The sequence below is a fragment of the Onychomys torridus genome, chromosome 1, assembly GCF_903995425.1.
Source record: "Onychomys torridus chromosome 1, mOncTor1.1, whole genome shotgun sequence".
Lineage (NCBI taxonomy): Eukaryota > Metazoa > Chordata > Mammalia > Rodentia > Cricetidae > Onychomys > Onychomys torridus.
In genome coordinates, this window is record NC_050443.1 from 98,440,235 (window position 1) to 98,462,902 (window position 22,668).

The following is a 22,668-nucleotide window of genomic DNA, read 5'->3' on the forward strand; positions in this document are numbered from 1 at the left end:
TCTTGTATCCATATGGGTGTGTCTTTCCTTGGTTTGAGAAAGTTTTCTTCTATGATCTTTTTAAGGTTCTGGTCTATACCATTGACTTGAAATGCTTCTCCTTCATCTAATTCCTATGATTTGAAGGTTTGGCCTTGTTATGGTATCCCACATTTCCCATGTGATTCTTTTCATATTTGGGGGGGGGGTTAAATTTTCTTGTTCCTTGCTTATTTGGTCTTGATCCTCTATTTTATCTTTGAGACCTGATATTCTGTCTTCTGCTTGCCTCATTCTACTTGCAAGGCTTTCCTTTTAGTTCTAAATTTGTTATTAACACAACAGGCTAGGGAAGACAAAAAGATGTGTGAGTGGGCTGGGACTAGAGGTTGGGAATGTCTTGGGTGGAACAAAGCTAGGTGAACAGAGGGGACTGTCCTGGTATTCATGTGTTTCCTGCTTGAAGCCAGACTGTGATGACAGATGGGTCTGAGTAGAAAGGTCAGATATTATGCTAGAGAGTCCTGTGGTTTGTGGCTGGGTGGGGAAGATTCTGACTCAAGCTTAAGCTCTTTCAAAGTGAGGCAATGGAAGGCCAGACGAGGCTGATACACAGGTTGTGAGAACCAGGCTAAATAGGATGGGATTAAGGGAAGGTGTGGATGATGGGGTCAGAGATACTTTCCAGGTGAGCTCCTGGCAGAAGCCTAGGAAGTTGGCTATAGCCCAGGTGGAGTTGACTAGGCAGTGGTATGGGATGTGGGACCCTGTGGGGTTTCTTGAGGTCCTATGCTGCACAGGTGTGGGAGGCCAGACTAGGACTGGGCACTTGCTGTAGGATCTGGGATAAGTCTGGTGGGTCTTTAAGGAAAAGAATGAGAATCTGCTTGTAGGGGTACTTACCAGGCTAGACCCTGGAGGGGGACATGAGGAGTCTATAGCTAGCTTGCTCTAAAATCTGGTATCGAGAACTGTATGCAGCCCAGCTCAGTGCAAACACTGTTGGGTCAATGTATTTACTAGTGTTCCCTTTTCCATTCCACCTGTTACATCAGTTCTATTCCTTCTTAGCGCTCTTACTGGTTTGGAGACACACCTCAAACAAATCCTGAAATCACCCAATTTCATGAGACAATTCAAAGCAAGTATTTTGAAGCCGAACCAGCTGACTTGATGCCAGGCATCCAGATCAAACACCTGCACAAGGTATTCTTTCATGACCTCCCTTCCTACTAAAGCTGGGATTTACTTTGTACTCACTGTAAACCTTCAATATGAGGTTTACAAATGTTGAATATTCACCAATTTTTGTTTATTTATGCTAATAAGAGTTCATAGCCATTGCATTTACTTCTCCAGAGAAAGATAAAAATGATATCTGTACATTACTTAGTAAATAGTGGATCTTTCTACTAGAAGATAATCAGATTCCCTCTGACCTGTGCCATGTTGTGTAGCTGGAGAGCTTCTCTACAGGTGTCACCAAGCCCCTGTGGTCCCACAATCCATTTATAAAATAATCATTCAGATGCTTATATTACTTATAAACTGTATGGCTGTGACAGGCTTCTTGCTATCTAGTTCTTATATCTTAAATTAACCCATTTCTGTTAGTCTATAGGTTGCCACATGGCTCGAGGCTTACCAGCACCTTACATCTTGCTTGTAATGGCAGCGGCTGGCAGGTTTCTCCAACACCCCACCCCACCCCAGCCTTCCGTTTCCCACAATTCTCCTCCTCCTTTGTCCCGCCTACCCTATCCTTCCTGCCTGGCTATTGGCCAATCAGCACTTTATTTATTTTAACCAATCAGAGCAACACATTTGACATACTTAAACATCCCACAGCAATGTTGTCTATATGTGCTGCCATTTTATTTTTGTTTGTTTTTGGTTTTTCTTTATTTTTGTTTGTTTTGGGTTTTTCGAGACAGGGTTTCTCTGTGTAGCTTTGCGCCTTTCCTGGAACTCACTTTGTAAACCAGGCTGGCCTCAAACTTACAGAGATCCGCCTGCCTCTGCCTCCTAAGTGCTGGCATTAAAGGTGTGTGCCACCACCACCACCCAGCCTGTGCTGCCAATTCAAAGTGTATCTAATGGAGCTTTGTAGCTTAAGTGGGTAAACATTATAATTTCTGTTCACTGATGCTTTCCATTCATCTACTTGTGATCTCTTTTGCCTGGGTGGTTGTTGGGAGAGGGCAGAGGCAACACTTGATCTGTCTGTTTTGCTGGATGTTCTGCAGGCGTGCAGCTCAGGTGGTTCATGTTCTCTGATATTTCCTCCCTTCTCAAGAGTCTGCCTAAACTTGAGATCTGAGCTCCTAACTCTACAGCTGCAAAAGACTCAGGAGGGTAGAGAGTGCTTATTCTCTTATAGGCCTTTCCCAGCTTCATTATATTACAAGATGTCTCTATTTTGCTTTTTTCAACCTAGGTGCAAAATTCAGCTTTTTCCCTAGACTTCTCCAGAACTCCAAACATTTTGATAAACTTTTTTTAATGGATGTTAGCAAACTGTAATTTAGTCTCTGTTGTTTTTTTACTGTACATGCCAGGTAAGGTGGCCCACTAGCTTCCAAGAATTCTCTTGTCTCTGCCTCCCATGTCCCTGTTGGGACCAAGGATGTGTCTGGATTTTATGTGGGTTCTGGGGATTTGAACTCAGATCCTTATACTTGTATGGCAAGTGCTTTTGCCCACTGAGCCATTTCCTCTGTTCCCAAAATAAAGACTGAGTGTGGCATTGCCAGCTTCAAGGTGGTAACTAAAACAATGAAGGGATGGATGGGATTGACGTGGGAAGATTGCACCCCTACTGTGAAATTCTAAAACTCACCTTGTTTCTTCAAACAGATCTTCCCCCTTTAAGGCTACATCCCTAACATTTATGGGCTTCCACCAACAGGTATTCCAAGAGAACAACACCACCAAGATAGCCATTGAGGACTTGTCTTTGAACATATATGAGGGACAGATCACTGTTCTTCTAGGTCACAACGGGGCAGGAAAATCCACAACTCTGTCGATCCTCTCAGGTAGGTGTTCAGCTCTATCAAGAAGGCATTCCTTACCCAGACACTGGGGTTAATGCAACAAAACTGTCATGATATAGTGTAATAGTCCACTTTGTAAGCACTGTAAAAATATAAAAGTTAGTGTTTGTAAATAAATGAAAAATGTAAAAGTGTTCTGGGAGGATTACATAATGACTAAAAGATCATGAAGAAGACAGTTATGTTTCATAGTGCGTATGTGTCTAAGAACAGAGCACCAAAATCCTCAAAGCACAAACTGAAAGATTTGAAAAGGCAGCAGACACATCTGCATTTAGAGGCTTCAGCACCACTCCTGCAGCCATTGATGGAGCCAGTAGACAGGACAGTGGTAAGACTTAATCACCAGGCTCCAGGTCCTGTATTTGGAAAGCAGCAGCCCAACAACAGCCAAGCAGGCATTGTTTATAGCCCACTATGAGCTGGTACATCAGATCCTAGGCTGCCGGGGGAAGGGGTAGAGAACTAAGAAGTGTGAAATGTTCAGGCAGGAAGAAAATGATTCTAGACTGAAATTTGGATTTTTAAGAAGAATACAAGTATACCAAATATAGTGAAACCATCAATACATGTAAGAAACAATCTCAACATTTTTATATATACATCTTCCTTTTGAATCTATCAAATACTTAGATTAAAAACAATATTCACCTTTGGCCCACAAGGCCAACCCCACATCAAGTGCTCCAGTGAAGCTGACAAAGCTAGAAACACAACAAAAGACTAAACCATTTGCAGTGTCTGAAAACTGAGAGAAACAAGGTAGGCAAACAATGGAATAGATGGTCCTTAGGGAGCTAAGAATCAAGATCGCTGAGGAGTCCTGTTAGGGTCAGAACAACCTCAAAGACTTGCTTTAAAAACACCCTCCCCCCCATCCAACTGCAAAGCAGAACGGCCCCAGTGTATTATGGCAAAGGACAGAAGATCAATCCATTACTGAATCTAACTGCCAGGCATAATCCCCAATGAATCAGGGAAGCTTAACAGAGAAAAGAAAGACAAAACCCAAGAAAGCCATCTAAAAACCACAAATAGCTGCTTCACAGAGTAACACCCAACACTCCACATTTCAGAAGAAAGGGAACTTACTGAAATCCTCCAGCTAAATCCGAAATTAAATGCACAAACAGACAACAGCCTGCTGAGGATTAAGGGTAATCAGTATGTAAAGTTACTACAGTTGTGTGTGCTTGTGTGAGGAGGCTAGAAGTCACGTCTTCACCTTATTTATTTATATATCTTGAGACAGTTTCTCACTGAAACAGGAGCTCATCCTTTCAGCTATTGGGCCTAGTCTGGGAGCCCCAGAAATGACTTTGTCCCTGCCTAAGCCCCGCCTCCTATTCGACCCTTCACCACCTTTCAGTGCTAGAGTGATAGGTAATACCGCTGTACCTGGGTTTTCTGTGGGTACTGGGAATCCAAGCTCAGGGCTTCATGCTTGTACAACAAGCATGCAAACACCTTACTAACTAATCCATCTCCCCAGACCCAGATAGCTTAAAAAAGGAAAAAGGAGGAAGAGGAGCAGGAAGAGGGAGAGGAGGAGCAGAGGGAGGAGGAGCAGAGGGAGGAGGAGCAGAGGGAGGAGGAGCAGAGGGAGGAGGAGCAGAGGGAGGAGGAGCAGAGGGAGGAGGAGCAGAGGGAGGAGGAGCAGGAGAGATGAAGTAAAGGAGGAAGGACCAAGTATAACTTATAGAAGAAGTACAGGAACCAAAGTAAAAAGTTCATTATTAGAAATTAACAGTTGGTATGAAATGACAGAAGAATCAGTGAATTTGAAGAAAGATTGATAGACACTATGTGAATAACAGAAAAGGAAAAATTAATAGCATCAGAGAAATGCAGGCACCTTTACATGCACTGAATGTATGTGTATTATCAGTGTCAGATGGGGAAGAAAAGGAGAAAGCAGGAGAAAAGTATTCTAGAAAATGAAAGTTGAAAATTTGCCAAATTTATTGAAAACATCAAATGGCTTATGCAAGAAATCAACAAATCTTCAATAAGATAAATTGAAGTCCATACCTAACACGTTATAGTAAATTCTGAAAAACAGAGACAAAGATGTTGAATGCACCAAAAATGTCGTTCATTACCTGCAACAGAGTCCCTGTGAAACTGAGAGGTGACTTCTTATCAGAACAACACAAGCCAGATGTGAGTGAGGCAACACATTAAAACTGCTGAAAGAAACAGAAGTGAACCCGAAAGAATCACATTCCCAGATGAACCAAACTGTGGCGACCCACAGAGGCTTCCTAGTGAGAACTCACTCAAGGTCCGAGAATCTGAGTTTGCTTTACCCAGCAGGGCTGCATAAGGGGATGATTTGACCACGGGCATGGTTTCCAGGTGTTTGGAAGGGTCTGCATTTGGCTGTGCATTGTGCTTTGATCTAGAAGGGAGAGGTCTTTTGCCCCTTCCTTTGGCATTGTTTTAAAATGCCCTTTTGAAGAGGAAGAAGAGACCGTTGGATTTTGATCCAGGTTCCCCAGAAGCTATCCTGTGTTTCTGTCTTTCTCCTCTTTGCTGTCTTCCTATCTAAAAGTTTCTTATCCTTCTCTCCTCCTCATAGAAACCCTTTTAAAAGGTGGGAGCTGGCCTCCCACACAAAACATTGAATGCCATTCCCAGATGAACAAAACATGAATGGCCTTTCCAGATGAACAAAACATTGAATGTCGTTCCCAGATGAATTCATTTCAAGAAGACTGCATTCCCAGAAATACTAAGAAGTTCTCAGGCTGAATCTAAGTAAACCCAGGTAGAAATGTAAATGTACAAACCCCATCATCACTGGTACCACCAAATAAGTACAACTGTCAAAAAGATGCTATCATTGTGTATTACCAAGATAGTAATGAATGGTAAGAAAGGGAAAAATCAAAAGGGCAGTGTTGTCTTAGTTAGGGTTTCTATTGCTGTGGAGAGGCACCATGACCCTAGCAACTCTTATAAAGAAAAACATTGGACTGGGGCTGCCTTACAGGTTCAGAGGTTTAATCCATTATTGTCACACAGGAAAGCATGATAGCACACAGGCAGACATGATGCTGCAGAAGGAACGAAGAGTTCTACATCTGGATCAGCAGGTAGCAAGAAGAGAGAGAGAGACACTGGGCCTGGCCTGAATATTTAAAACCTCAAAGCCCACCCCCAGGGACACACTTCCTCTAACAAAGCCACACATACTCCAACAAGGCCACACCTCCAAATAGTGCCACTCCCTAGTGACCAAGCATTCAAATCTTTGAGAATATGGAAGCCATTCCTATTCAAACCACCACTTTTCACTCCCTGGCCACCATAGGCTTGTAGCCATATCATAATGCAAAAATGTATTCAGTTCCACTCCAAAAGTCCTAATAGCCTATTACAGTTTCAATACTGTTTAAAAGTCCAAAATTCAAAGTCTCTTCTGAGATTCATGCAATCTCTTAATTGTAACCCCTTGTAAAATCAATATATATATTGATATATATATAATGAGGAAATACTGCACCAAAGCAAGACTGAAAACCAGCTGAGCCAACTCCAAACTCTGCATCCAGGCCTGATATCAAGCACTCTTCAGCTTCTCCCAAGTCCTCCAGCTTTGTTGACTGCAATGCATTTCTTTCCCTTTGGCTAATTCCACTCCTTCTTAGCAGCTCTTCTCAGTAAGTATCCCATGGCTCTGGCATCTCCAACATCTTAGGACCTCCAGGGCAATCCAGGCTTCGCCTTCACAGCTTCACAGAATGGCCTCTCTAGGCCTCCATGCAGGGACACCCCTAGCATATGCCTGGCCTCAGTGGCTTTCCTTAGTTATTGAGGGCGATTCCATAACCCCTTTCTTCTATCCTTGACTCTAAAGACAGAATCACATGTGTGAAGCTGCCAAGTTCTGCTACTTGCTGGGGCTGGAACATGCCCTCTCATCCAATTACATCTTCACCATCTTTCTGTTTTTGTGGTTTCCTTCACTGCCTAAGCTTGGCTGTCCTGAAACTGGATTTGTAGACTTGGCTGGCCTCAAACTTAGAGATCTGCTCGCCTATGTCTCTACTTCCTGCTTCCTGCCTCCTGCCTCATGCCTCCTGCCTCCTGCCTCTCTGCCTCCTGCCTCTGCCTCTGCCTCTGCCTCTGCCTCTGCCTCTGCCTCTGCCTCTGCCTCTGCCTCCTGCGTCTGTCATGCTGAGATTAAAGGTGTGAACTACCATGCCAGCCCTATATTTTTCTTTCATTCCTTTTCACAAGTTGGAAATTTAGCTGGGTGGGGTCCTGCCCTAAGGTCATCACTCCCTTTATTCCATCTAATAACAGACTTCTCTTTAATCTGCTTATCTCCATGAACACAGGATTCAGCTCCATCCCACGTCACTTTGCTCCTTGAACTGTATACTTCGTATTTTTCCTTGCTCAACTTGCTCATTACAGATCTTAATAAGAGTGAACACTAATAACCACATGACAAAGTCAATACTAGACTTTTTTGAGATTTTCCTCTGCCAACAGAATCAATTAAAAACTCTTCAATTCAGTCTCGGCAGCTTTTTTTTTGGACAAGGGCAGAAAGAAGCCACATTCTTCACCAAAATATCACAAGACTAGTCTCTAGGACACATATTAATATTCCTCTATTCTGAAATCTCTTGAGCAGGCCCCCACAGTTCAAGTCACCCTCAGCACCACTGCCTCCCATGCTCCTACAAGTATGGCCTGTTAAGCTCCACTTACAGCATTCCACAGCTTTCCTAACCCAAAGTCCCAAAGTCCACATTCCTCCAAACAAAAGCATGGCCAGGCCTATCACAGCAATACTCCAGTCCTTGGTACCAACTTGTCTTAGTTAAGGTTTCTGTTGAGATGAAGACATACCATGACCATGGCAACTCTCATAAAGGAAAACATTTCATTGGGGATGCCTTACAGGTTCAGAGGTTTAGTCCATTATTGTCATAGCAGAAAGCATGATGGCACACAGGCAGACATGGTGCTGGAGAAGGAGCCAAGAGTTCTACAGTTGGATCAGTAGGTAGCAGGAAAAGAGAGACACTGGGCCTGGATTGAACATTTAAAACTTTAAAGCCCACCCTCAGTGACACACTTCCTCCAACAAGGCCACACCTACTTCAATAAGGCCACAGCTCCTAATAGAGCCACTTTCTGGTGACAAAGCAATCAAATCTATGAGCCTACTGGAGCCATTCCTGTTCAAACTACCACAAGTGTTAAAGAAGAAGGGACATGTAACAATCTCTACTAATATATTTTCACTGTTTCCTTAATAAACAAAATATACTACTACATTATAGTGGTAACACATACAGATGCCATGTATAATCAATATTATCAGAAAAAAGGGCAGGAGAGCTATTCAGAGGTCACAATCATTCACTTCTCTGGAATTAAATTACTATGAATTTGAAATAACACCAAAGCAACTACAAAGATAAACAAAACCCATTGGCAGTCGAGAGTGAGGGTGCATGCCTGTGACCCAGTGCTTAAGAGGTAGATGCAGGTAGATAAGCAGTTCAAGATCATCCTCACTACATACCAAGTTCAAGGCATCCAGGGTTACATGAGACCTTAACTCAAACAAACAAACAAGCAGACAAGAAATAGTGAGGAAAGAATGAAAGGAATAAAAATACTGTGGTAGAAATGTTTACTCAATGCAAAAGAAAGCACCAATGGATACAGAGCTGCATCAATAATTGTATTAAATATGGATTATTTGCTTCAAAATCCAGGAGGCATGCAGGAACAACAGCAATGGCCTGTGGAGTTTCAAGTGTCTCTTAAATGCCCCAGACAACAATGTGGGTAGGGTTTCTCAGACCTGATCCTGGAAGAGCATTATTATCCCAAATGGCATAACTTCATTTAAAATAAAATGATACATATACACATATTTGATATCATATATATACATATAATTGTATGTAAATACAAAATAATACGATTCCCTATGTCCTTTTTCAAAATCCTTAGTGTTTCTCTTTTCCACCTGCCTCTCTCTCCCCCATAGTTAAATCCCTTCCCTGCCTTTTCCCACTCTCCCATTCGTAGCACCTGGGTACTGCTTTGTCCCCTTTCTGGCACTCCTTCCCAACCCCTGGTCCCTTTTTACTGTCCTGGTTTCTAGGGTTACTATAGGTTATACATACACATTTGTCTTTCTGGGTTTGGATTATCTCACTCAGTACAATATTTTTGGAAGCTAGGACACACTTTGGACACAGGATTTGAAGGCAATGAACTGGAACTGACCCACCAGCCTCCTCCTCAGGACTTGCTCTCAGCGTATCAGAAGGGGATATGCAAGCTGTCAAGGGAGAAAAGCCCTACCCAAATGAAAGGACATGAACCATAACAATGGCCCTCATGACAGGATGCTCCAAGGGTACAAGAGTGGCACTTTATCTTGGGGGTAACCAACTCTTTCTAGTTGAATGTATGGCCTGCACAACAGGAATTCTTGCCTGGTACTATACACCTGGCCAACTACCCATGGATGGAGAGGCTATGGATCCCTGGTACTAGACACTCGGCCAACTACCCATGGCTGGAGAGGCTATGGATCCCTGGTACTAGACACCCGGCCAACTACCCATGGCTGGAGAGGCTATGGATCCATAGGAGAACCTACTACCACCATTTCACTGAGCAAACAAAACTTCTATCTGTACTCCAAACACTCATCCTAACACCCACAGGTAAGTGTAGTTTTTGCCACTCACTGAAGAAGATTCTTTCTGCGACAAGTGGATACTATTACAGAAGTCCACAACTGCACAAAATGCAGATGATACATGACTCTGAGGTGGCTAACCCCAACATAACTCCGTCTAAGACTCAGGGATAATTGAGGAAAAGAGAGCATAAAGATTGTTTAGAGCCAGAGGCCCAGGAAATCTCCTGTTCATGCACCCTGGACATGACACCCATGGCCCTCAACAACATGGTTACCTGAGTAAGACTAGCACAATGAATTGACATGCTAATGAAAACGGGAAATCCCACATGGTCCCATCCCTATACAAAAAGCTACAGGTGGTCAATAACTACTGAGAGATGGAGAGAAGAGCTCATACATTAGTTGTTCAATCCCAAGTAGTCAGCACTGGACACTTACATATGGACAAAGCAAAGTGGTCTTGGTAGCTTATATATACATATACACATATACATACATTTATACATATGTGTATATGTGCATGTGCAAGTAACAATAACAAAACACCATGGATTTGGGAGTGGGATACTGAAGGAGCTAAATGAGGGTGGAAGTGATGTACAAAGGTAATGTTCATGTATGAAGTTCTCAAAAATAAAGTTACTTGAAAATTCAGATTATTGGTCTATGCAAAAAAGGATTGTCAGGTGGGATAAAATATTAAGCTTCATCACTACAATAGCTTTCTGTAGGAGACACAGGTTAGATTCTAAAGTGTGAATACACTGACAGTAAAAAGAAACTGTATCATGCAAAGAGCAACAGTAAGAAAGTGGAAATCCAAATGTCAGACAAAACAAACTTTTAAACAAAATCTCACTGGAAGCATAGAGGCAAACTTTATAATTACTAAACCCAGGAGTGGAAGGTCCATGACAGAAGCTAGATGTTAGAAAGTGATAGTTTCATTTTAGAACAACTAAAATTAGGATAATTTGTTTATTATGAAAACTTTGTAACAATCCTGAAAAATCCAGATTCCAGGACAACAGGGGCACTTTATGACCTTGGTCACTCTGGCTGTTTTCAAATAGAATTTATTGATAGGGAATCCAGCAAGCCTGCAGTCCCAGGTACTTGGGAGACTGGGGTATGAGGATCTTTTGAGCCCAAAAGTTCAACAGACCACTCTGAGCAACATAAGATCCTTTCTCAAAAAGATTTGAGTTGTCACATTTAAAATAATATTTCTCCTTATTAAAATTAACCGCTCATTACAGCTGCCTGAGACTTATTACCATCTGAACCATTTTGAAATTATTTTAGGTGACTGTGTACTTTTTTATTCCAAGAAAATTTAAGTTCTTCAAGGATAACAGTTTTATGGTGTAGGTTTTCCAGTTTAAAAGGTATGTGCCTGAATCTATGGCCGTGAACAGGTTGTACTATAAATAGTAAGTGTTGAAAAGTGGCTGGTGGTGGTACTGGACTGTCCCCATGTTACACTTTCATGCCTTTATCATTCCAATAAATACTAAATAATATATATACATATAATACTGAATACTAAAAAATCACAATAATCAGATAAACAGGAAAAATGCTGTAAACTATTTCTAATATGATCCCAAAAGTGGCCAATGAATATTTTTTTTGTAATTTACAACATTAGTGAGCAATCCATGTATAGATTTTGGCCAAGTTGCAAATGAGCATGTTTTCTCACAAAGGCTCTTCTGTTTGATAATCTGCCTGATTCTAGGTCTCTATCCCCCAACCAGAGGAGAGGCCTATGTTTACGGATATGACATCTCACAGAATATGGCACAAATCAGGAAATCCTTGGGCTTGTGTCCTCAGCAGAACCTGTTGTTTGATCACTTGACAGTATCAGAACACCTCTATTTCTACTGTAGGGTGAGCCAAGGATGTCTCTTTTTTTCCTCCTCATTCATTCAGATCACCAGCTACCAATATTCTTATTCTTACAAAGTTCAAGACATGATTTTAGGTGAATTTTCCTCTAAACTTAAGGAATGGAAAGGGGGATAAATAACTCTGGAGTTGATGTAAGGAAGGAGATTTCTGTTTCTATAACTCTGTATCTACTCACAATCTCACTAATGGACAATTGTATCAGTAAGGACTGGATCTTACCTTCAGTACAGCCATGCTCATGAACCCATAGCAGCTGTGCTTGCCTGCACAAGACAGAGCCAGTCAAGACTCCAGCATAGACTGTAGAGGGACTCACAAAGCCCCGTCTCTGGACGAGGAGCTTTGGCAGGTGATTGCTGCTGGATAGGGAAGGTGGCTGCTGGTAGGTGACTCATGCTCCAGTCCACAGCCCCACATGCATCCACAGACAGACAGCGCTGACTTCACTCCGTGGGTTATGAAAGTCAATGTGCAGTTGGGAGGGAAACACGGTAGGAAGTGCTGATAGGAGTCAGAAGAGGAGGGGAGAGATTGATATGATCAAAATACATTATATACACATATAAAATTCTCAAAACAGAAAATGATGTTTTAAAGAAACTTCTAAGACTAAAGCTGAAAGTGCTATACAAGCTCTACCTCCTTCTTTTAGGTAAAAGGGGTACCTCAAAAGATGTATCTTGAGGAAACTAACAACATGCTGTCAGCTTTTAACCTGCTGGAGAAACATGACGCATTTTCGAAGTCACTGAGTGGAGGAATGAAGCGCAAACTCGCCATCGTTATAGCACTGATAGGGGGCTCCAAGGTAAAGGGGACAAACTAATTCTGTACTGTGGCTGGTTTCAATATCCAGTGACATAAATCTGAAAGCTGACAAATATTTTAACACTGAAAGCAGCTCAGATGGAATTCACATTGTCAACCTCATTGGTATAAAATGACCATGGGTTTGGTTTTAGTACAGAAGTCCTAGTTTTATGTAAACTTACTATCTTTGCTCAGTTGAAGATTTGGCTTAAAGATCCAAATAAGAACAAGCCCAGTACTGGTAGGACACCTGTGGGATCAGTGCGTTTTTACATAGTCATAGAATTGTTCTGTCTCTAGGTGGTGATACTTGATGAGCCAACATCCGGCATGGACCCAGCCTCGAGGAGGGCCACCTGGGATCTCCTTCAAGCCTATAAACAGGACCGTATCATCCTGCTGACCACCCACTACATGGACGAAGCTGATGTGCTGGGCGATCGCATTGCCATCATGGTCCAGGGAACATTGCGGTGCTGTGGCTCTTCCGTCTTCCTGAAAAGACAATATGGTCCATTTCCCTTGATTATTCTTAGGGTGTTGTTGCCTTAATGATAATCTTTTAACCTAATTCCCATTGGTTTTGTATATATAGTCAAAACTTGAGTGATCCCTATGCTGTATTCAACCAACATTCAGCTGTAAGTCCTTTGAATGGTGGTTCTATTTTCTTCAAAATTATCTCCCACTCTGTGTTTTTTGTATCATCTGGTGTTGACACTCATTTCCCTCACATGATTTCCAGATAAATATGATCTAATGCAATTGTCCATCAGTGAGATTGTGAGTAGATACAGAGTTATAGAAATAGAAATCAGAGGGGGGTAGATAACTTTCTAATTTCCCTGGTGATTTGTGTGTGTGTGTGTGTGTGTGTGTGTGTGTGTGTGTGTGTGTGTGTGTGTGTGTGTAAAACTCATTGGCTCTTTAGGTGTATGCTGTTTAATTCCCTCACAATTCTGAAGTCCCCAGCCTTTTTCTGTTACTGATTTATAACCTCACCCTGTTTTTGTCTGAAAAGATACTTTGCCTATCTTTTAAAGTCTATAATTGTAGTTCTGTGTTCTATTCTGGAGATGGTGCCGTGATCACATAAGAATGGGCATTCCCTACTTCTGTCTTTTGTGAAGCTTCTCTTATTTCACTATGAAGAACTGTGTCATTTCTCTCCAGACATGCCTAATGCTGGTGAACTCCCAGGTTTTGCTTACTTGCTATGCCTTAGTTTCTGGGTCCACCTCTATTTGTTTTTGTCCCTGGCTAAGCATTACTTCATGCTACTTAGAATATCCAGAATGTTTTGATTGGTTGCTAAAAATTATATGCTGTATTGTTGAATATGTAGACTTTTTTAGAGGAGATTTCTTTCAAGAATTCTGTGCTCTCTTCCAACATCCAGTTGGAGCATTTTGTTCATCAAGACCCACTTTTTACTTTTTCTAATGTGTGTCTAGGGTACCATCTACTAAGTATATTTCAGTTCTACTGCCAAAGCATGAACCCCATGGAGACTTCATTAAATATCCTGGATGATCATCACTGGTTCTCCACTTTGGTTTAGCTATGTGAGCTCTAGTCTTTTGTGAGGTGATAAAAGGATAAAAATGTAAATCCAATAACATAGAGTTCCTCTTTGTGTTTATATACCCTGTCACTCAGTAAAGACTAATGGAGACACCCTATCAGGTTTCTGTGATTACTTCTTTTAATGTTTATTTGTGTGTGTACGTGTTTTGTGTGTGTGTGTGTGCTGGTGTGCATGCTCATGTGCTCGCACATAGAGACCAGAGGAAGACATTGGGCGTCTTCCTCTATTCTTCTCTGCCTTATTCCTGAGACAGGGTATCTCACTGAACCAGAGTCACATAATGATCTCCCAGGATCTGCCTGCCTTAACCCTCCCACTCTGGGGTTAGAGGCATGCATGCCATGCTGGATGTTTATGTTGGTGATAGGGATTCAAACTCAGGTCCCCACACATGCACGTCTCTCTAGTTCTGGTTTCAATGTTATTTCTCTGCAGAGCTCTGCACTCAAATCATCTTCACAACTTGTAGCTGTAGTCTGAGTCTTCCCTCTCTCTGATTTCCAACTTCTCCATTCGGATGTGGCACTGGAAGCTGTTGGTGTTTCCCTTTGCTACACCTCAGAGCAAAAGTGGCGTGATCGCACATATCATCTCGTCTTCATCTCACAGGCGTGGACCCTCAGCCACCTCTTGTCTGCCGACTGAAGCTGTGCATTCACATCTGCCTATTTCTTTCCGATGGTCACGGTGGAAGTTCTGTTAGGACACACTGACATCATCAGGGCCATAAACTAAACTCATCCTCATTTCTTATGTTTTCAATGGATATGTAATTTTTGTTTGACAGCATTTTGATTGATTTTCCAGGATGGAATTTTACAAGGACATGTTAAATTCTCCAATTATTTTCTACTTTATGATAACTGTGATTTTCCACTTGTGGTCTTCTCTGTCCTCTTACACTTAACATTTTGAATTACCATTTGGATCACTTTTAGTGATCATTTATCAGGTCTATTGATTCCTTCTCTTCCTCTTTCTCCTCTGCCACTGAGACTAAGTGGCCCCTTTATTTATAATTTTCTGCTGTTCCCAATGGCTTTTTTTTTTTTATGGTTTTCATCAGTCTGCAAAATGTCTGATTGACATAACACCTTGTTTTCCTATTTCTAGTAGATTGGCTAATATATTTATCATGGTATTTTACAGTCGTTATCCTGTAATTTCTACATCTAGTCAATCTCTGCTTCTAACTTTCCATAATATATAGTATTATGTTTATTATATATGCTTGCTTATTTATGGGCATAGTTTATAATTTTTATGAACAAAATGACAGTAGAAACTAAAGTATGTAGTATTTATCTCAAAGAATCATATAACCTTATCTTTGTCAAGCATGTTTATGAAAGACAAAGTCAATAGAATCTATATTTGGACAATCCTGCAATGTGGTACAGCTTTGTTTGGATTTTGCTCATCATTATCTTCAAATGTTTTAGGAAGGAAACAGAATGTTACTGTTAAGAGAGCTTGAGACATATAGGAAGATGGTGCTCCCTTCAGGCTGTGAGGCCTCTGACTCTGGCATACGCTCTTTGATTTCCTGACCCCCCTCATTAATTTCTTCAGTGTCCTGCTGCTCACTTGCTCTCTTGTGCTCCCTCTCTCCTTCCTCTCTTCCTCCCTTCCCCCTTCCTTTCTCAAAGGACCCTTGTCAGGTAATGGGCCCAGATACCCCAGAGATACTTCCCTGAGTTCTGCTGTCCAAGTCTAGGGTACCAGAATGTCATTGCTAGGAGCACAGATCCTAGAGTACTGTGGAGGGATTTCCCACACCTTTAGGAAGACCTGTGAAGAAGGAGGAGAAATAAGAGGAGTCTAAGGTGGAAGAGTGAGAGGAGAAAAGGGAGGAGGTGCAGGGTGGTGGGGAGGAGATGAGGACAGAGTGTAAACACAGAATATTCAGCAAAGCTTTCTCTGCTGTGAAAATCTCTGAAGGAAATAAATGTCATTCAATTTATGTAGTTTCTGACATATAACATGGACCCAGGAATCATCTGTTTAATGCATATTAATCTTGATTTCTCTAATTTCAGTATCAGTAGAAAGAGAGGTCAGGTAGCTTTTAATGTTATCTCTGCTCTATCTGGTTTTACAATCTAGAACATCATTAATCCCTTTTGATATATTTACAATTATATAATTAATTATGACTATATTACACAATGCTGTGCTTCTTAGAGTTGTAGTCAAACAACTTATGACATACTCTATCTTCTTCTAGTTTATCCAAACCACAGAAATCAGGTATGACCTCATGAGAATATGGGAAGTACAAAACCATTCAATTTGCTTTTCTGAATGTGTTTTCTCAGGCATTGGATACCACATAGTCATGGTGAAGGAACCTCACTGTGACATTGATGAAATCTCAAAACTGATCCATGACTATGCACCAACAGCCACTCTGAAGACTAATATTGGAAATGAGTTGTCTTTTATTCTACCCCAAGAATATACTCAGAGGTATGGCTCTAGAGAATGCTAACCAGTTGGTTTTTAAATACTCAGAAATAATTGTTTTTCCTTGTTTCTTCTGGCTTAGCAAATAGTGTTTATTTAAGGAGTCAAAACTTGTGTCATAGCGGCCACTTGCACTAAAGAGACAGATGCCACCTGCTTATTACAGCTTTCCGGGGTCAATGAGTGATACTGAGCGTTTTGTTGTAAATAGAGTCCATGTGACTACTCGGACATGGAGTGAAGAAAAGCACGAAGATAATGAAAGGGTAGCAGTTAAGTGCTTTGCTAGCACAAAGCTCTAAATTCAATCTCAGAGCATACATACAAACTCCACCACTCCCATAATAACAGCCTTCAAAACTAGGTACAGTGATACATACCTGCAATCCTAGAAGGAGACATAAAACAGGAGTATGAGTTTGTAGCCAACATGAGCCATAAAGTGAGACACTGTCTCAAAAATAAAATGAAAAGCAACTAGGATAGTTTAAATGGTGGCTCTTGGGAGTAAAGATGACAAAAATCCACCAGGAATAGGCAGCTGGTGTGTGATCCAACAGTGTGTGATCCATGTACAACCTTACAGTGGCCATGCCTCCAAAGAACAGTGACTCTTTGTCAGCCATTAACTGTCAAGCTCCTCATAGAGTATCTTAATAGTTGTATTAGAAAATCAAAGTTACATGTAGCCAAGAATAAAGTATCATGGAAAACAATCTACTATGACAGTTAGTTGTCTTGCTCTTTCTGTTTGTCCCACCTTTCTGAATTAACAGAATAGAAGCATGAATTTATAATAAGCATTGAAGTGTTGGTGAGGGGATATCTCTTTCAAATAAAAAGAATTAAGTATAAAAATCATCTCCTTTAGTCCAAGCCTGTTTTCTTCTCCCTCTTGAGGTTTGAAGCTCTCTTTACTGCTCTGGAAGAGAATCAAGAGAGACTTGGCATTTCTAGTTTTGGCGTCTCTATCACTACCATGGAAGAAGTCTTCCTTAGGTTAGTAAGTGTATACAGGAAAAGGGAAATCCTTGGAGGGAAAGACTCTTGACAAACTTGGAGATTGCAAACTTTAGAAATGTAAGCATGACAAGGGTTGGAAGTGTGCTGGTGTTTGGGAACTAACATCATTCTTACTTACTGGGTCACCATTAAGCAATAACCCAAGAGTCCTTTGGAGTCAGGGGTTGCAACTCACATTATTCAAGCAAGGGATAGTAGGATAAGTTGAAATGACAAGCATTGTTTGTCTTTTAATATAGAGTCAGTCACATGCAAGATATCCAGGCTACTCAGTCTCCCCCAGTGGGAAGCAAGGAGAACAAAAATAAGGGTGTTCCAAGTAGTACAAGAGGAGGCTTCCCCACCCACAGTGAAGACCCGACCACTGTGTTTAATACTGGGGTAAGAACCTTTGCTAAGAAATAGGTGTCTGAAGCAAGAGTTAGTTTTCAAGAGTTTTGTTTTGTATTAATACATAAACCAAAAGAATGTAGAGTTCTCAGCCACTGCAGGACCAACACGGTGTGAGCAGTTGTGACCCCAGCCTAATCAGTGTTTAAATGCAGAGGGATGGACTCCAGAAACAGATTCACTGTTTACTACCATTATTCTGCAGTTCTTATTTTATTTTTTTTCCCAAATTGAAAACCCAGAAACTTATCTGTTCCTTCAAGTTGGCGTAAGCATACTAGGAAGATTGATTTTCAAATTATCAACTAGGAGTTCTAAGTCTTTCAAGAGTAGTTTCTGTATATGAGATGGTTTCCAAATCAGTGAGGGACTCATCATGGAAAGCTCGTTTGGGCTGCCAAGCATTTCCTTCCTTGTTTTTGCATTTATAATGCACCCTGGACATAGTGGTTTCCAGGAGTCAGGAAAAATCATCCTGTTGCCATTTTTAGTATCATATACATTAAACTTAAGCACTTTACATACTATGCTATGTCAGAAGTCAGGCAAGTCAATGTAAAGAGGTAGCAAATGTTGAGGGTTCTGTAGACTACATGGTCTCTGTCAACATCACTCAACTATCATTGCACAAGGGTCTAGAAACAATGTGCTTGGCTGCATTCTAGTAAAGAGTTATTTATAAAAAGGCCATGGTTTGTTGCCCCTTGCCTTAGACTAAATGGATGACCATCATATGTTTGGGGACTCCTCCAATAATTTATTTACTTACATAAGCTGTGTGTGCTTAAATTGTGTGTATTTATGCCATAAAACTTCCACACCACAAAATTTCAGAGCATCGGTGTCAGTGAATTGCCGTGTGAACAATGCATTGAGGTCTAAGGGCTGCAGTAATGCTGTTTCTCTCCTTCTTGCTTAGTGTTCCCTCCACTGTCAGCAGTTCCACGCCATGTTCATAAAGAGGTTGATGTACAATTGGCGAAACTGGAAGACGCTTTTGGTGCAGATACTGGGACTTGTCATCTCTGCTCTCTTTCTCCTGAAGTCTCATGACCTTAGTTATGAAGATGAGAAAACAAGGCAAATGAATTTGGATGAATATGGTCAAACCATTGTGCCTTTTTCTATTTCTGGGAAATCTAATTTGACAACAAGTCTCTTAACACACCTTGAGAATATACTAAAACCTGGCAACCACAAACTTAAGGAAGTACAAGGTGACACTAACTTAGAAAGAAACAGAAAGTTGTCTTTTCAATAATGTATCTGGGTCACTTCCAAAGAAAGGTCATAATATAACATGTTAACTTGGTCCATTCGTGGGTTTTGTTGTTGTTGTTGTTGTTTGTTTGTTTGTTTGTTTGTTTGTTTGTTTTGGTTTTCCCAGACAGGGTTTCTCTGTGTAGCTTTGCGCCTTTCCTGGAAATCACTCTGTAGGCCAAGCTGGCCTTGAACTCACAGAGATCCGCCTAGCTTTGCCTCCCGGGTGCTGGGATTAAAGGTGTGTGCCACCACCACCTGGCTCAACTTCCTGACACCCATTATACCACAGAGAAAAAATAATAAACATAAACAATAGCAATATCCTTATTAAAGCTCCTGGTCTCAAAAGTTCATTGGCATTGGTTATACTTTGACTATGAGCATTTACTGTTCCTAGTCAAACACACTAGATAGATTATAGATAGACAGAATGGTAGATAGATAGGTAGCTAGATAGATAGACAGACAGACAGACAAATGGATAAAAGGAGGTGCTTGAGTACAAGTTTTATGAAATTGGGCATAGTTTTCCTTTTTGGCACAATGAAAGACAGCATGGAATTGTGGCCTCCAGTCCTGAACTTCAGTTTTTTTGTAGTGATAACTGTTCAGTTGGCGCCTCCAGCTTGCCTCTGCACAGTCTGAGAAGCCCAGTTCCTATCTCTTTCTCTCTCTCTCTCTAAACCCCACCCACCCAGAGAGTCTCCAAACAAAGGAAAGGTGCCAAAAGCCCAGTTCTGCATTCTTGGCAGCTACTGCAACTTCTTCCCCCAATGCCGCCAGCCTCCCAAGTCCCCACCTAAGTGCTCAGCTTTTGACCAGACTTGGGCACAAACGCAGCTTGTAGCAGATACATCATCATCCTTCATCTACACTCTATAAAATCTCCCTGCTTTACTTCAGGGCACAACTTCTCTGGCCTCATTCTTTGAGGCCAGTGAACCTGCCAGGGAGTTGCTTTGCTCAATATACCTGTTATACTTCTCAGTTTGGCTTTATCTGGCTTACTGTGTCAGTGAACAAACTTATTATTGGGGGGGGGGAACAGAAAAATCTATTAATTATACCTAAAACAAGAATCCTGAAGACTTTCAGAGAAGGTTACTAAAAACACAGCAATAAATTTTACATTTGCTCTGCTGAATACTTGTAATTTAATTTGAGCAATCTTTTTATTCACAATGATAGATGAGCTGGACTTACCCCTTCTACCTGGAGGCTGAGGAAGAAGAATCACAAATTCAAGGCCAGTCTGGGCTACACAGTGAGACTCAAACAAGGCTTAGGATTTAGTTCAGTGGAATAGAACTTGAATACTATGAATGAGGCCCACATGGAAGGCTGAGGGGAAAGGGAGAGAGAGAAATAAGCAGCTGTTAACCAAAACCACACAGAAAAGATACCAGATGAAAACGGTATCTTGACTCATGAAAAGATTGTTTAGATTGAAGGATGTTTTGTCCATTAAAACATCAAATAAATAACTGAGTATGCTATTCTTTTATTAAGAACAAGGGTAGAAACACAACAGAATAATATAATAGACCCACCATTATCACCTGCCTTCAATGAAATGTTATTATCTCTTCATTTGCTGAAACTTAGTCAAGTATAGAAAAATATCTTTATACTTTCTCAACCCAACTTCCTTTTAAGAAGTTGACACATCAGTTTTTAAATTTTGTTCTAATTATCTTAGTCACAGACCTTTCATAAGTATATTTTATTAAGTTTTATATTGTCTCTATATTTCAAAATGCATATAAAAATTTGCTGTTTATGGTAAAGAATTGATATTAAATCCTTTAGAAATTGCTTCCTTTGCCATAGACATAGAAAAATGTTTTCCAATGGTGAAATATATTCTAGGTAATTTTGAATCTGTTCTTTTCTTTTGAAATGATCTATGCTTTAGCAACACTAAATATTTTTTAATTCTTAAGAATTTCATAATGATGTAAACAAAATATAAAAATATAAACCACCTATTTTCCCCCTCCAATTCCTCACATATCTTCCCAACATGTTCCTCTCACAACAATATTTTTCTTTATAACCCACTAAACCAATTAGTGCTTCCCATATGTGCATGCATGGGACCAGCCACTGGACCATGGGAAGCCTACCAGTGGCCACACACTCAAAAAGTAATTCCTGTCCCCTAGAAACTATTAATTGCTAATAGTTCCTTGGTAAAGGATGAGGTATAGAGATCATCTACCCCATCTATGTTGAAATTCTGACTGGCTTGATCTTGTGAAGGTCTTGTGCAGGCAATCATAGTTGCTGTGAGTCCATGGGTGCAATAGCCACATGGTGTCCAAAAGACAGCGTTTCATTACACTCCTCCCATCCTCTGGCATTGTCACTCTTTCTGCCTCCTCTTCTGAGATGACCCCTGAGCTGTGGTTAGAGGGTCAATATAGATGTCCCATATTTAGCCTTGAGCACACAATCTCTTATTCTCAACAAAATTACCAGCTGTGCATCTTTCCCTTGACTGATGCCCACTGCAAAAAGAAACTTCTCTGGTCAAGGCTGAGTGACCTCAGGTCTATTGGTATAAACATAAATATTTATACATTAATGTAACAGTATGACTATTTCACAAAATAAAAATAGCACATTTTATCTGGACCTCTCACTCTGTGGGCTTGTGACCAGTAATTCAGTACTATTCATGAAATTCCCTCCTGTGGAGCAGAACTCAAATCCAATCACAAAGTGATTAGTTACCCCATAACAATCATGGCTCTACTGTACCAGTGGTTATGTCTTGCCTGATAGGTCAGTTTGCAGCATGCAGTCCAGTGCGGTGTTAGACCATTGTCTTATTCCCCTGAGCAGTCTCTACAGCACCTGCTAGCACCATGAAGACTAGCCAACAAGAGGAGGGTCCTGGTCCATTGGGGATTAATTTTTCTCCATCCTATAGCCAAATGTGTAGCATCTTCAGTATTCTGGTCTTATTGTGACCTTATGGTAGGTGACCAAGGGCAGTGGCAATAGCCCATGTTGATTTGGAGACTTCTGAGGCTTTGCTGCCCAGTTACTTATAGGTAATGCAATAAGTAAGTCATACCTTGCACTGAGACTCATTTCCTATCAATTCTGGGAGCAATGCAGCACCATAAATTGAGAGAATGTGAGCTCTGGAAGAGTATTCTAGCATCACAGTAACTTAGGAAGCACTGCCTGCCTTCTTAGACAGAACAAAACTGCCTCCCCTTCATTCATTTAGAAGCATGGCTCACTGGTGGGCTTCATCACACCAAATGGCAACTGTGCATTAGTTATCTGCCTCTCAACAGAAATTGTGGGGAGTTAAGAACCTCCTCTGAATCTCCAGCTCCTATACCAGTTCCTGTCATGTAACAAGCATACAGATCAACATCATCTTCTCAGATGCAATATGGGGAAAACACTGAAAAAGGGGGGAAACTACAGTCAAATCAGCTGCGGTGTTACAATGGCAGTCTAGGTAG

The 22,668-nt window shown here is 41.1% G+C and overlaps 1 protein-coding gene across 1 annotated transcript in view; it reads left to right on the forward strand.

Moving 5' to 3' along the window:
* Positions 1–22,668, forward strand: part of LOC118576013 (ATP-binding cassette sub-family A member 3-like) — a 100,936-nt gene that overhangs the window by 41,466 nt on the left and 36,802 nt on the right. Inside the window, exons 10-18 of the mRNA XM_036176407.1 lie at positions 1,051–1,185; positions 2,888–3,017; positions 11,468–11,622; positions 12,296–12,451; positions 12,754–12,964; positions 16,360–16,510; positions 17,408–17,506; positions 17,770–17,911; positions 18,840–19,137. Of these exons, the coding sequence (XP_036032300.1) occupies positions 1,051–1,185; positions 2,888–3,017; positions 11,468–11,622; positions 12,296–12,451; positions 12,754–12,964; positions 16,360–16,510; positions 17,408–17,506; positions 17,770–17,911; positions 18,840–19,137 (1,477 nt within the window). The remainder of the gene's footprint in view (positions 1–1,050; positions 1,186–2,887; positions 3,018–11,467; positions 11,623–12,295; positions 12,452–12,753; positions 12,965–16,359; positions 16,511–17,407; positions 17,507–17,769; positions 17,912–18,839; positions 19,138–22,668) is intronic.